The sequence below is a fragment of the Gadus macrocephalus genome, chromosome 9 (assembly GCF_031168955.1).
Source record: "Gadus macrocephalus chromosome 9, ASM3116895v1".
Lineage (NCBI taxonomy): Eukaryota > Metazoa > Chordata > Actinopteri > Gadiformes > Gadidae > Gadus > Gadus macrocephalus.
Genome location: NC_082390.1, coordinates 20,706,440 through 20,719,613, shown reverse-complemented (window position 1 = coordinate 20,719,613; position 13,174 = coordinate 20,706,440). Strand labels below are relative to the sequence as shown.

The following is a 13,174-nucleotide window of genomic DNA, read 5'->3' as shown; positions in this document are numbered from 1 at the left end:
TTAGTAAACAATTTAAACATGCACGCGATTTAAAAAATGGTTGGAAACAAAAGATTGAAGAGTAAAACAAATATCGAAAGTGACAAAGTTAGAATACATTTGAGATAATATATAGAATAGCTAAGCTGTTACAGCCTCAAGCCATATAAACGGGGGATCCCACACACAAATGGCCGATATATGATGAATCATATTTCCATTTGTTTAATCATTTTAATCGATTGGACATCCGCAACTTCCGAAATGGTTAGCTTTTGTAATCGCAAACAAGCAAAGCTGTGATCGCCTCTATTCCAAGCTGGAGCGTGTGGCACCAACACTCGGGCCGCGTGTTGGCGCTCGACAACAGCCGAGGAGAGCCTTCTCGTTAAGGATGAAACGCTGCTAAACTGCTGACATGGCTGTTCAACAGGCAGATCCCATGCACTAGCTCTCATGCGCATGCGCCTAATTGGCGCATAACACGCTGCGCGGATCAGATCATATTTTTTACAGATCCGATATCTGGATATATCGGATCGGGACATCCCTAGTTCAGAACCATCTGATTTGGTTCGGTGTGGTCCAGAACCATCAGGTTTTCCCTGTCTGGAGTGGAGACAGAAGAAAGATGCCACACACATTCTCTCCGATGTCAATTTCAATGAAAAGAGGTACGACAAAACATTCTTAGCAGATGATCTTTGCTTGAAGGATATTCAATGAGAGAGAGCGCAAAGAGCACCTAGAACATGGTTCAGAAGGCGTATCCTCATATCAAGTTTATGATTACCAAGTTGCCAAAAAATTTCTATACAATTTATTTAGTCGTTCCTTCTGGCTGCAGATTTACTGCTGTTGGATCTGCCAACCTCTGCTACCGCTAACTGTGTGCTTAATCTATTCTGTGAGGGTGTGTCTGTGTGTGTCTGTATGTGTATGTGTGCGTGCGTGTTTCTGTGTGTGTGTGTGTGTGTGTGTGTGTGTGTGTGTGTGTGTGTGTGTGTGTGTGGTCTGTGTGTGTGTGTGTGTGTTTCTGTCTGTGTGTTTCTGTGTGTGTGTGCGTGTGTTGTGTGTGTGTGTGCATGCGCGTCCAACATGGCCTCCATGCTGAGATGGGAGTAGTGAGAATTCCACGACCTTAAATTCAGCCTGCACACCTGTCGTAATTGCCGCCGTTAATGCAAACGATGCATATTGCTTCAGAAATATCTGGTACTTATATTTGGCAGCCTGGGCCACGTGCATAGGCTTGTCATTAGGGCTCTCTGGATAGTTGGCTTTACAAAAGCAAGGGCATTTGGCAAAACAACATGCCAAATACTGCCCAATATCCTCCATTATTGGAAACATTTGGAGGAAAAGGTGTTGTGTGTATCCATTATCTGCTGTTTGAACTGTCATCAGACCCACATTGCTGGATCATGACTGAGCAATGTTTTGTATCTCTAACGTTTATGTCCTTATGTCCATTTATTATGAATTGCGGACAGAAAAAAAAAAAAAAAAGTGTTTCTGTGTGTCTTTCTGTGTGTGTGTGTGTGTGTGTGTGTGTGTGTGTGTGTGTGTGTGTGTGTGTGTGTGTGTGTGTGTAACTCACCGTCCTCCTGGCACTCCTCTGGTGGTTTGGCTTTCTTGGCCAGACGAGGGTCGAGCCACGACGTGGTTTTGGTGTTGTGGCTGAAAGGGAGAGAGGGAGAGAGGAGAAAGAAAGGGAGGAGGAGAGAGAGGGAAGGAGCGGGGAGAGAGGGAGAGAGGAGGAGAAAGAAAGGGAGGAGGAGAGAGAGGGAAGGAGGCCGGAGAGAGGAGGTGAGAGAGGGACGGAGCGGGTAGAGAGGGAAAGAGGAGGGGATAGAAAGGGAGGAGAGGGAGGGAAGGAGGGGGGAGAGAGGGAGAGGGGAGGAGAAAGAGAGTGAGAAGGAGATAGAGGGAGAGAAGTATATTGTGCTGTGTACTGTGCATTTATACATGTTGTGTTGGGTGTGTGCGTGTGTGTGATTGTGTTGTGTACTTTGCGTGTATACATGTTGTGTTGTGTGTTGTCTATTTTGTTATTTCTTGTGTGAATACATGTTGTGTTGTGTACTGTGTGTGCATACGTGTTGTGTTGTCTGTGTCTATTGTGTTGTGTGCTGTGTGTATATACATGTTGTGTGTGTGTATATTCGATGTGTACTGTGTGTGTGTATACATGTTGGTTTGTGGGTGTCTTTTGTGTTGTGTAGTCTGTCTGTCTGTCTGTCTGTCTGTCTGTCTGTCTGTCTGTCTGTCTGTCTGTCTGTCTGTCTGTCTGTCTCTCTCTCTCTACGGTAGTCTCTTACTCTATGAAGTACACCTCTCCCTTCTCGGTGTAGGCCATCTCCCAGTTGTCAGGCAGTGGCCCCAGGTCCTCGTCCTCCGTGTCAGGGGCCTTTATGGGGGTCTTTGGGGGTGATTTGGGGGCCTCTCCCCCTTCGGCAGTGGGCTCCACAGAGGAGGGCCCCTGGCTGGGGGACTCCTCCGGCCCCTCTCCAGAGGCGTCCGTGCTCTTGTCTTCAAGCTCACTGGATTCTGGAGACGAGCACACGGAGACATACACGCTCGGTCAGCGGTGAACCGTTCAGACCAGGGGTCAATAGAACCAGAACCACAAGACCCTCCACACAATAACACCCAGAACCAAGAGACCCTCCACACAATAACACCCAGAACGAAGAGACCCTCCACACAATAACACCCAGAACCAAGAGACCCTCCACACAATAACACCCAGAACCACGAGACCCTCCACACAATAACACCCAGAACCACGAGACCCTCCACACAATAACACCCAGTACCACGAGACCCTCCACACAATGACACCCAGTACCACGAAGGGGGACGAGACACCCCCCAACCAGTACCACGAGAAACCCCCAACCAGTCCCACGAGACACCCCCCAACTAGTACCACGAGACACCCCCAACCAGTACCACGAGACACCCCCCAACCAGTACCACGAGACACCCCCAACTAGTACCACGAGACACCCCCAACTTGTACCACGAGACACCCCCAACCAGTACCACGAGACACCCCCAACCAGTACCACGAGACACCCCCAACTAGTACCACGAGACACCCCCAACCAGTACCACGAGACACCCCCAACTAGTACCACGAGACACCCCCCAACCAGTACCACGAGACACCCCCCAACTAGTACCACGAGACACCCCCAACAATAACACCCAGTACCACGAGACAACCCCAACCAGTACCACGAGACACCCCCAACAATAAACACCCATCAACAAGAGGGGACAGAAGATCAAATAAATACGGTGAATGGAAATTGACGCTACAAAAATGTCAACGTTTGCCAAAACGTTGACAGCTAGAGAGGACGAAATAAGAAGGAATAATACAAATAAGATAATTAATAATGTTTAGAATAAATATGCAATACATATGAGACAGAGACAGAGAGAAAGAGAGAGAAAACAGCAAATGGTAGTAGAGTGAGCTAAAGCTTGACAAAGACAGTAACAATGAAAGAGAATCTGAAGTATGTGTGAGAGGTTGATGGAGGATGATTCCTGGGATTCCTGCAAGTGTGTGAGCGCACCCTATGTTGCAGCTTTAAAGGTGCTATAGAGTGGGTTAGATGTTTTTTTTTCTAAGTCAAAAGCCACATGTGAGATGTTGCAAGCACTTTTATTAAAACATAGGTCAGTATGACTGCAACATGTGATTTTGTATCGTTATTTTCAACAGAATTGAATGAACATGTAAAAAAAAAAGGGAACAGTTTTTCATCTTCTTAACAAAATAATCACCTGTGCAAACAATATAAAGCTGTAGGTTACACACATTAGCTACCATTTAGAGCATTGGCTTCGTCGCATTGTCCTGCGTACTACGGTGACTGTGCGTTCACACCACCGCGACATTTGTCGCCCGTTCGCGTTGTCGCCGAAGTTTAGTCGCGCCACAAATCATAATCTGTCGCTGTGCAAGTTTTGTCGATTTGTCGCGCTACAACAAGATAACCACCATTGCATGTCTTTTTTATGACAGTATTGATTAGACAGAGATTTGGAACACACAAGACCGGAAACCATAGCAACGCCGGTAAACAAACCCCGAGAAGCACAATCCCTATGAGAGCTCCCCGCGCTACGGCCATCTGGAGGCGCACAGAGCTTTTGGCCGTGATATTATGTATACAATTATATTATATTATATACTATTATAGATAGAGCTCCGGGAGTCGCAAACGGCAACAATCACTTTCTCCTCCATGCTGCAGTTCACCCCGGACTGCACTGCACTGAGTTTGACGGTTGAACGCTGACTGGCTGTCATCACGCGAAATTCGCGTCAAAGTTGAGATATTTCAACACGAGCGAATTTGTCGCGCTACAAATCCTCGTGAACGCGCTCACCTGTGCACGGCGGAAGTGTGGTGCGACAAATCAAAACTTGTCGCCGGTTTTCTCTGCGCCCCGCTGCGTTTGGTGTGAACGCACAGTGAGGGTTTCAGTGCGCCCTAACTTTAATCCCCCGCCCCCTCCCTTCTCCGTTCCATTTGGGAACATGTTCGGTTTAATTTCGCTTGCTTCTTATATTTTTATTAATTAATTAAGGACCCCCAACACACAAACTGTCGCAGCCGATGATGCAGCAGCACAGCCACAGAGTTTTACGCATTCCTCATACTGAACTTTGTGCCGCTGCTGTAATTGGTGGATCAGATTTGTCGTGCTTCCACTTTTAGCCGCAACGGTTTTGCTACACTCTCTACAGATGACCTGCAGCTGCTACTCATCAGTTTTTTTAAACACGAACTATTTCCATATTATGGAGCCGTTGTTTCTCCTCTTCGAAACAATTTCGTCTCCCGCCGCCGTCTCGTCTTCTTTACCGTCTCGTTGTCTTTACTTATCCTCCATGTTTGTTGTGTTGTGAGGGGGTGGCGGGGGCGGGAATGAGGCGTCTTTGCACACGGCACGTTCGGAAGGACGGAGTGGGTGGGGTCGCGCTCGCGCTCACAGTCTCCAAGGCAAACATAGACTATTCTAACGCATATATCGATATAAACGATATTGTCAAATCTTGTATCCCCTTCGAAATTATATCGATATATCTTACATAGCCGATATATCCTGCAGCCCTAGGGGAGGGAGGGGTTATATTTACCATGGCAATTGTTTGACTGGTTGATTTATGACATCATGTGAAAGTTTTGCCGAACTTGGCATCGCTGAATCTGCTCTTTCCTGGTTCACATCCTACCTGACGAACCGCACCTATCAAGTGACATGGAATGGCTCCTTGTCCAAACCTTGCACACTTGAAACTGGTGTCCCTCAGGGCTCTGTACTGGGGCCTCTTCTGTTCTCCCTCTATACCAGGTCTCTGGGCTCGGTAATTGCATCACACGGCTTTTCCTATCACTGCTATGCTGACGACAGCTATTTCTATCTTTCCCCTCATCTGATAAAACCCTGATTGCAACACGCATATCGGAATGTCTGGTGGACGTCAGCACCTGGACAACTGCCCATCACCTGAGGCTTAACCTCAACAAAACCGAGCTCCTCCTAATCCCAGAGAAAGACTGCCCACACATGGACTTACTGGTCACTGTCGACAACATCACTGTATCTCCCTCTCCAACTGCTAGAAACCTCGGTGTGGTATTGGACAATCAGTTATCCTGCACTGCAAACATCACTGCGGTCGCCCGATCCTGCAGATTTGCACTTTACAACATCCGCAGAATCCGGCCCTTCCTCACAAGGGAAGCAGCTCAGCTTCTAGTCCAATCACTGGTCATCTCCCGCCTCGACTACTGTAACTCACTCCTGGCTGGACTTCCTGCCTCTGCGATTAAACCTTTGCAGCGCATCCAGAATGTGGCAGCGCGCCTCGTCTTCAACCTACCGAAGTTCTCCCATGTGACCCCCCTCTTCCGGGACCTCCACTGGCTCCCTGTAGTAGCTCGCATCAAATTTAAGACGATGGTACTGGCATACAAGGCAGTCGATGGAACTGCTCCTGCCTACCTCCAAGCATTGCTAAAGCCACACACCCCAGCTCGATCCCTCCGCTCAACTACCTCAGCTGGACGTTTGGAACCTCCATCGCTAAGAGCTAGCAAAGGCCGTTCAGCAAAGTCACAACTTTTCTCGGTTTTGGGACCTCAGTGGTGGAACGAGCTCCCTGCCGCTCTCAGGACCGCAGAGTCGCTCACTATCTTCCGAAAAAGACTCAAGACTCACCTGTTCAGAGTCCACCTCGACACTGCATAGCCACCCCCCCCCCTTCTGGCCACCATTGTATTGTATTATATTGCATTGTATTGTATTGCACTGTATTGTATTAGAGCACTTAACTGTGTAGCAACTGCTGCTATCATGGCTGTAACACAGGAATTGATTAGCCTAGCGATTGTGGTACTTGCACTTGGTTCTATGAACATCCTTTCTGTACCGACAGCGATATATTGATGCACTTCTTATGACAAATGTACTTATTGTAAGTCGCTTTGGATAAAAGCGTCTGCTAAATGCCCTAAATGTAAATGTAAATGTAAATGTGAAAGAGAAAATAAACGAAAACAAGAGAAGTCCAGTTTCTGTCTTTCTTTATTAAAAGTTGTCCTGCAATACCCTAGAAGCTGCTCACAGGTCTTTGGCCGAGACACCAATATGTCAAGGCACTCTCAGTATGACCAAAGGTAGTAATGAGCAAAACAAATGCTTTCATTGACCTTTCATGTTCACAAATTTTGTATTTAATATGACTTTCAGATGCTTTATAAACATTGGTCATTGACCTTTAAGCATCAACACTCCAAACTCCTGCGTGGGATTTCAATGGTGGTGAGAACGAGCTGAGACAGAACCATTCTACGTAAACCTGATTATCTTACTCTATACGACAACAGAGTTCTATGAATTTCGTGCATTTTATTGTTCCATTTGGCTATAGTACCATTTTATCTAGCAGTTTAGCAACCACTTTTGACTTGCAACTTGACACACATGTGACGAAGGAGCAGCTCTTGGCTCTCCATCGGGGGCCTGCAGGTTGGGCAGCTCAAAGTGGGGATGGAGCCGGCACTGGCCGCTACATTGACTATCCTGTTGGATGAAGACATTCTGATTGGACTAGAGACGGTCACAGGCTGGGGTTGAACGCGGCTTGGTTCAGGCAGGGTTTGATGTGGGGTGCGGGTGCTTACCGGGCGTGATGACCACCCCATTGCCGTTGACGACGGGGCTGTCATCGTCCTCCTCCTCAGGGGGCTCCAGGCTGCTGCGCTGCTCCATGTTGCTGACCGACTGGTTCCTCTTCCTCTTGCCCTGGGCGCTGGGCCGGGCTCCGGGCAGCAGCGCCTCGCTCACATTCAGGGGAGGGGCCGAGGGGGACGGCTCCGCGGGCGGCTTGGGGGTCCCGTAGAAGTTATCTGTGGAACGACCTGCTATTAATTATTACTATTACTTATTGGGAACTTAGTATTACATAGTAGTACATTAAAGTAATAGATTAGTAAGTATGTAGTAGTATTGGACAGACACATGCCATGTGAGGGTATGCACAAATGCACAAGTATTGATTGGCATGTCTTCAAGATTTCTACACAGTGTATGGACATATTCAGTAGATATCGTATATATCCATACATATGTTCAGGTTGGGTGAGACAGAGGCTAAATCCGTCAAACCAACTCCCGCAGAACACTACTCCCTAAGCAGCGAGTACTTAGGGAGCAGGAGTAGTAATAGTAGTGGTAACAACTACAACAAAAACAACTTAATGTGGAATTCATACCACCATGAAGACATGCTAGGATGAGAATAGCATGTCTAAAGGAATTTGAGAAATATTTAAAAGAAAATCTAAAGGAGTCGATCTAGGCGAAAACAAGAGCTTAATGGGGCTTGATGACATTAACTCTAAATGGAAAATGTACCTTCATACAGTCATTAGAGAAATATGAGGAGATGCTAAGATGTTCATTAAAAAAAGAAAGAAATTAGGCAATTTTTTAAAATGAATTGAACCGAATGGGCATAATGTAGCTTAATGTGACTTAATGTAGCTTAATGTGGCTGAATGTCCTTAAACTGATCAAAGAAATCTGAAAATAATCTCAAGGACACCTCAAGGTATGCCTCTACATCCGCCAAAAGAAAAACAGAAACTGTGATTTATAAACTCTAAACTATTCATACATCAAAGATGTATCAACTATGAAAGGCTAAGGACCAATCCCAATTCAACCCTTGGCCCTAACTCATAGCCCTACCCCTCGCTTTTGCACATTCACACGTAGGAGTATCGCTGTCCCTATAGTCGTATCATTCAGGGGGCAGGCTAAGGGGAAGGGCTAACTAGCCCTTGAAAGTATTATTTTCGAGCAGCACACTCAAAAGCGATGGTTTTGAGAAATCTCCCACAATGCCTCACGAAAAAATAGAAAATTGGCTTAAAATGCATCAACACATGCCTTCGGCCCCCAATAAACACCACTCCACTACGTCCTTGTCTCTAGTGATTGTTCCTGCAGTCTCTGTGCAACAACAGCTGTTGTCTCTACTAGGTCACTGTGGTACAACGAATGCATTGAGCAAACCCATTTTTGCACAAATAGTGCAAATGGTATGAATTTCATCCTGATCTGACACGTGAAGCTATATTTAATTTCTAAATAAATCAAAAAGATATCACTTTTTTTTTCCAACTAAACACTCTGTGAGTTGCACATTTCTGAAAACGACATATATATTACGCCTTAAGGATATTCCCAACTATGTCACAACTCGTCAGTCCAATGGAGAGCCGAAAGCGGCGTGGTTGTTTACACTTTTCCAAACTGAAAGCAGAAAGACTGAAATTCTCTGTCTGGGTGGTATGTGTGGAGCTCTGTCTGGTTTGTGGAGCTCTGTCTGGGCGGTGTGTGTGGAGCTCTGTCTGGTGTGTGGAGCTCTGTCTGGTGTGTGGAGCTCTGTCTGGTGTGTGGAGCTCTGTCTGGGCAGCGGTTGACTGCGCCTTGCGAGAGAAAGTTTAGCTTTTCGGAAACGTATTGTTTATCGGTACGGTGTGTGTGTGTGGATGGTGATGCTCCGTCTGAGCAGCAATGTATTTAATACCCGCGTCCGAGGGTTCGGTTTTTGACACATAGAATATCGCTACAGAATGGACACGTCATTTAACACATCACTCATCATAACGCTCATACAACGGTCACAAAGTTGACACTCGACTGGAGTCTGGTTTAGTGTAGTCTGGATTGTGGGGTTGCAGGGACCAACCTTCATATGTTCCGCTCTCGAGCAGGGCACCACTCTGCTCCAATTCCATAAAGCGCTCCACACTCACGAAGTTGTAGTCCACCCCAGGCACCTCTCCCTCCTTGGGCTGCCTGGTGGTACCTGCAGGAAGGAAACACAGACACACAGCGAATTTAGCCGACGCTTAAACCCAAAGTCACCTTTCAGATACATGCACCAATGAGCAGGCAGGGGTTAGGGAACCATTGGGTTTTGAAACTAGTTCGGCACTGCCGAGGGTCAAAACACCCTTACGCAAGACAAGACTATCCTTCCCCCTACAGACCTCACCTCTGAGATGAAAGAAAAAAGACCGCCATGCAATCAAATTATTTTTTAATTAATTTCAAGAAAGGCCAATTCCGTGACAAGCAGCGAAAAAAGTGGTAAGACAAAATTTGTTAGGTGGCAACCAAATGAGCCCTGTTAGATTATACCTGTTTTTTAGTTACTTTCAATCAGAATCTTCCGAAGCTTAGAAAGGAGGAGCCTCACTAATTGGCTGGTAGGAGCATCACTCTGATTGGCTGGTACAATGTAAAAACGAAAACTTAAAATTGTTGGTCTCATTATGATTTCTGAGTAAAATGAATATAAAACATTAAGTATTCATGTCAACTGTGCAATGCAATTTAGTCCAACCAACAATGTTGAGTTTTGGGTCAAGAGTTGGGCTTACTGTAGTATCTTTGTTAGCAAGACACACGGGTTTAAGTCAGACTCTGTCTGAGGCTGGGCCAACTACGGTGCACATGCGCATTTCGACACTACCCCCCGGGGAGTCTGGGTATTCGTGATGCCGGTTGGGAAAAAGGGGTTTATTGCCTTTTGTCAATTTCTTTCTGTTAGGTTAAGTTGGGTTAACGGGTTTGGGGTCTTTATTGTTTGTGTGTTGTTTATTGTGCGTAGTGTTGCCGCCACCGTTACCGAGACTTGCATGTCCGTTGGTTGGGTGTGCGGTGCGCTGTGTGTTGCGGGTGTGTGTTAAATAAAGGCAGCTCTCGGGATCGTGCGGTGTATGAGGCACGAGAGATGCGTCACCGTTTAACCTGGGCTCCCGTCTCGTGCAGAACAAGTTTGACCATAATGTCAAACTTGTTCTGCACTTTGGTTTGCTGCATTCAGACAGCGATTCTCTGCTGCTGAACTAGCTACATGTTGCTTGTTCTATTGCTGTCTGGCATTCAGAAATGTAAATTGGAAGTTTCAAATTATTAATTTTAATAAAGTGAACTTAAAACTCGTTTTGCATTCTTTGAAATGTTTATTTATTTTTTATAATATTAACCTTAATTTGAAATATTAAGTTAACATCCCTGACTTATTTTTTTGAGTTTGTAAAATATAAAAATCTTAGTTGCTATAACTCTAACTTTCAAGTTTGTCTAAAGAAGAAAATGACCTTTTTGATGGGCTCAAAACTCAAAAATTGATTGCAGTAAGTTGCCTTGCAATTTTGAGTATGCTCAACTTTTTATTTTTTACAGTGTAGGAGCATCACTCTGATTGGTTGGAAGGAGCGTCACTCTGATTTGATGGAGAATTTTGGACAACGTAACTGTCCGTCCACACCAGAAGCGAATTGAGCGACCAAATCGCCGGAAGTCATTCACTTTCTATGGGCAAGAGCGACCAAAGCGACCAACGCTACCAGCGGCCAAAGTTGAGCGACCAGAGCGTCAAAAAGAAGTTGAAAACTTTTTAACTTTATGCAAATGACTATTATTCGCTTCAGCGGCCAAACACTGACAGCCAATCGGAATGTAGACGCTCTTCGCTTAAGTGGATCCCAGGGAACATCGGCAGGCACTTTGGTTCCTACCTACCTTTATTCACTCACTGAACAAAATGTCGGCTGAAGTATTAATCGCGGCTGTAACTGGGCACCCGGTGTTGTACGAACCCACCCTTTTTCAGTTCAGAGATCGAAACGCCATAGTGGTTTGGATATCAAGTGATGATAAGCGGGAGTATTTATAGGCTACATCTAGAACGTTCGTATTTAAGCGGGACTCATTTTAATTTGCTCTACATGCCACCAATCTAACCAACCAATCGCGTGTAGCATGCTTTAAACAAAACCAAAAAAGTTGTTGAAATCGTCACATAAACAAACTAATCTACAAGACGAGGGATAAATGACAAGGGATATAGCCTATCTCTTGTCTTTTATCCCTCTATTCCCCACTATTCACGGAGCCTGAGGTGAATAATTGTTAATTAAATAGTCTAGATAGATAGCCTAGTCAAGTCTTTATTAATACCAAACGACACAAATCGTCGGGAATCCATTTAGGTGGTTCGGCCCACACAGGACAGTAGCCTACAAGACCACACAGAACAAGTCTGACTGGACATACACACAATACATCACATTAAAACTAGACACGCGTTGATAGATAGATAGACAGAAAGACCTAGATAGATAGATATGTTCCATTATTTGCCTTGCGGAGCCAACCAGTCCTGTGCACGTATGCAAATTAGCCATGTGCGCTAATGTCTATTTGTTTTGAATGCGACGAATGAGTGCAGATCATGATTTGCAGATCCAGATCAGTGAAACATATTTCAACTACTACAGCACGCAGGGTTTTTTGTTCTCGGTTGTAATTAGCCTACATTTTAGGATTTTTTTTTATATTGGGGGGAATCACTGTCCTACTTGTTGTCGAAGCACTTTATCGAACAAGCAAAACCGTCTCGGCAATATGGCCAAGGTGTATGGGAGAGTTCACTATTTGATATGGCTGTCTGTAGGGCCTACTAAACGCATACGGCTCCTTTAAATGCGTCTGCATAATTGAATTGTACGTCATGAGTGACTTGAGCGACCAAAGCGAACAGAAAAATTCGCAGCGAAACTTTTGGTGTGGACGTACAGTAAGGCATATTTTGGAAAAACTTCAATGCCAAACCAAGGCCAGATGGTTAATGCCCCCAAGATACAGATAAAAAAAAAAAATGCAATTTAAATATGCAAATGTCTTAGCATGGCTGTTACGGACCCTCTTTGTTTTGTTTAGGTTGTATTTGCACTCTAGCACCTCGGCTGGTGCTATTGTGTTTTGGGCTTATTTTCTAGCTTTCACCTGCTTCCAGCTGCCAATTGGCAATCATCGCCTACACCTCTTGAGCAGAAGAGACTCTGGAAGCAGCCTCTCTCTCAACATGAAGATTTGCGGTTGGGCTTAAGCCTTGCCACCTCTTCCTTTTTCTGTCTCCTAAGCTAATTGTTTGGCATTTGGTCGCTTAAAGGTTGGGTATGCGATTTGCGAAACGCCAGCAGATTTTGAAAATACACAACTCAAATGGTCCTACCCCCTCTCCTTCAACGCTGACTCTGACTCCACCCATTCCAAGTACCTGGACGCGCAATCATGCACGAGCGCGAACAGAGATGCGCGAGAGCGAGCCAGGCTAGCGTAGGTTTTCGTTTAACAACATGGCACTACATTCAGCTGTAAGTTGCACCCAGTACCGCGGGAAGTAGGGGTGCTGGGGGTGCTGCAACACCCCCTGTCCGAGGCCCTGTCTTATCACAGAAAACGATCATTTCTAAAAACTCCGGCCAAAGTGGAGATGTCTGAAAACGCCGGTTATGTGTTGTCGTGTCAACGGGGAGAAACGGGATTTTAGGTTCTGAAGCGTCACATTATGCACCAGGAAATGCTTAACGTCATGTGAGCGCCCGCTGTACCGTATTGGTCCGAATATAAACACAAACCCGACGACCTATATTTGGAAAAAAGATTTGAAGACCAGATCTTGTTTTTTATGAATAAATAAATTGTATTCATTGAAATAATATACGAAAATAAAAAGGCATAGAATAAAACACTGCATTGCCACTAAACAGTAGTGCAAATAGGCCGTACTGATGTGTAC

At 45.5% G+C, this 13,174-nt stretch overlaps 1 protein-coding gene across 17 annotated transcripts in view; it reads right to left on the bottom strand.

Annotated features, from left to right (window-relative positions):
* The window catches only part of LOC132464800 (membrane-associated guanylate kinase, WW and PDZ domain-containing protein 2-like), a 114,455-nt gene that overhangs the window by 53,494 nt on the left and 47,787 nt on the right, over positions 1-13,174 (bottom strand). For 11 of the 17 annotated variants that reach the window (XM_060061386.1, XM_060061390.1, XM_060061389.1 and 8 more), the window contains exons 3-6: positions 9,269-9,388; positions 7,194-7,430; positions 2,301-2,529; positions 1,580-1,659 (exon numbers count right to left, since the gene is read on the bottom strand). In XM_060061386.1, the coding sequence (XP_059917369.1) occupies positions 1,580-1,659; positions 2,301-2,529; positions 7,194-7,430; positions 9,269-9,388 (666 nt within the window). The remainder of the gene's footprint in view (positions 1-1,579; positions 1,660-2,300; positions 2,530-7,193; positions 7,431-9,268; positions 9,389-13,174) is intronic. The other 6 variants (XM_060061395.1, XM_060061394.1, XM_060061396.1 and 3 more) reach the window with 1 other exon arrangement.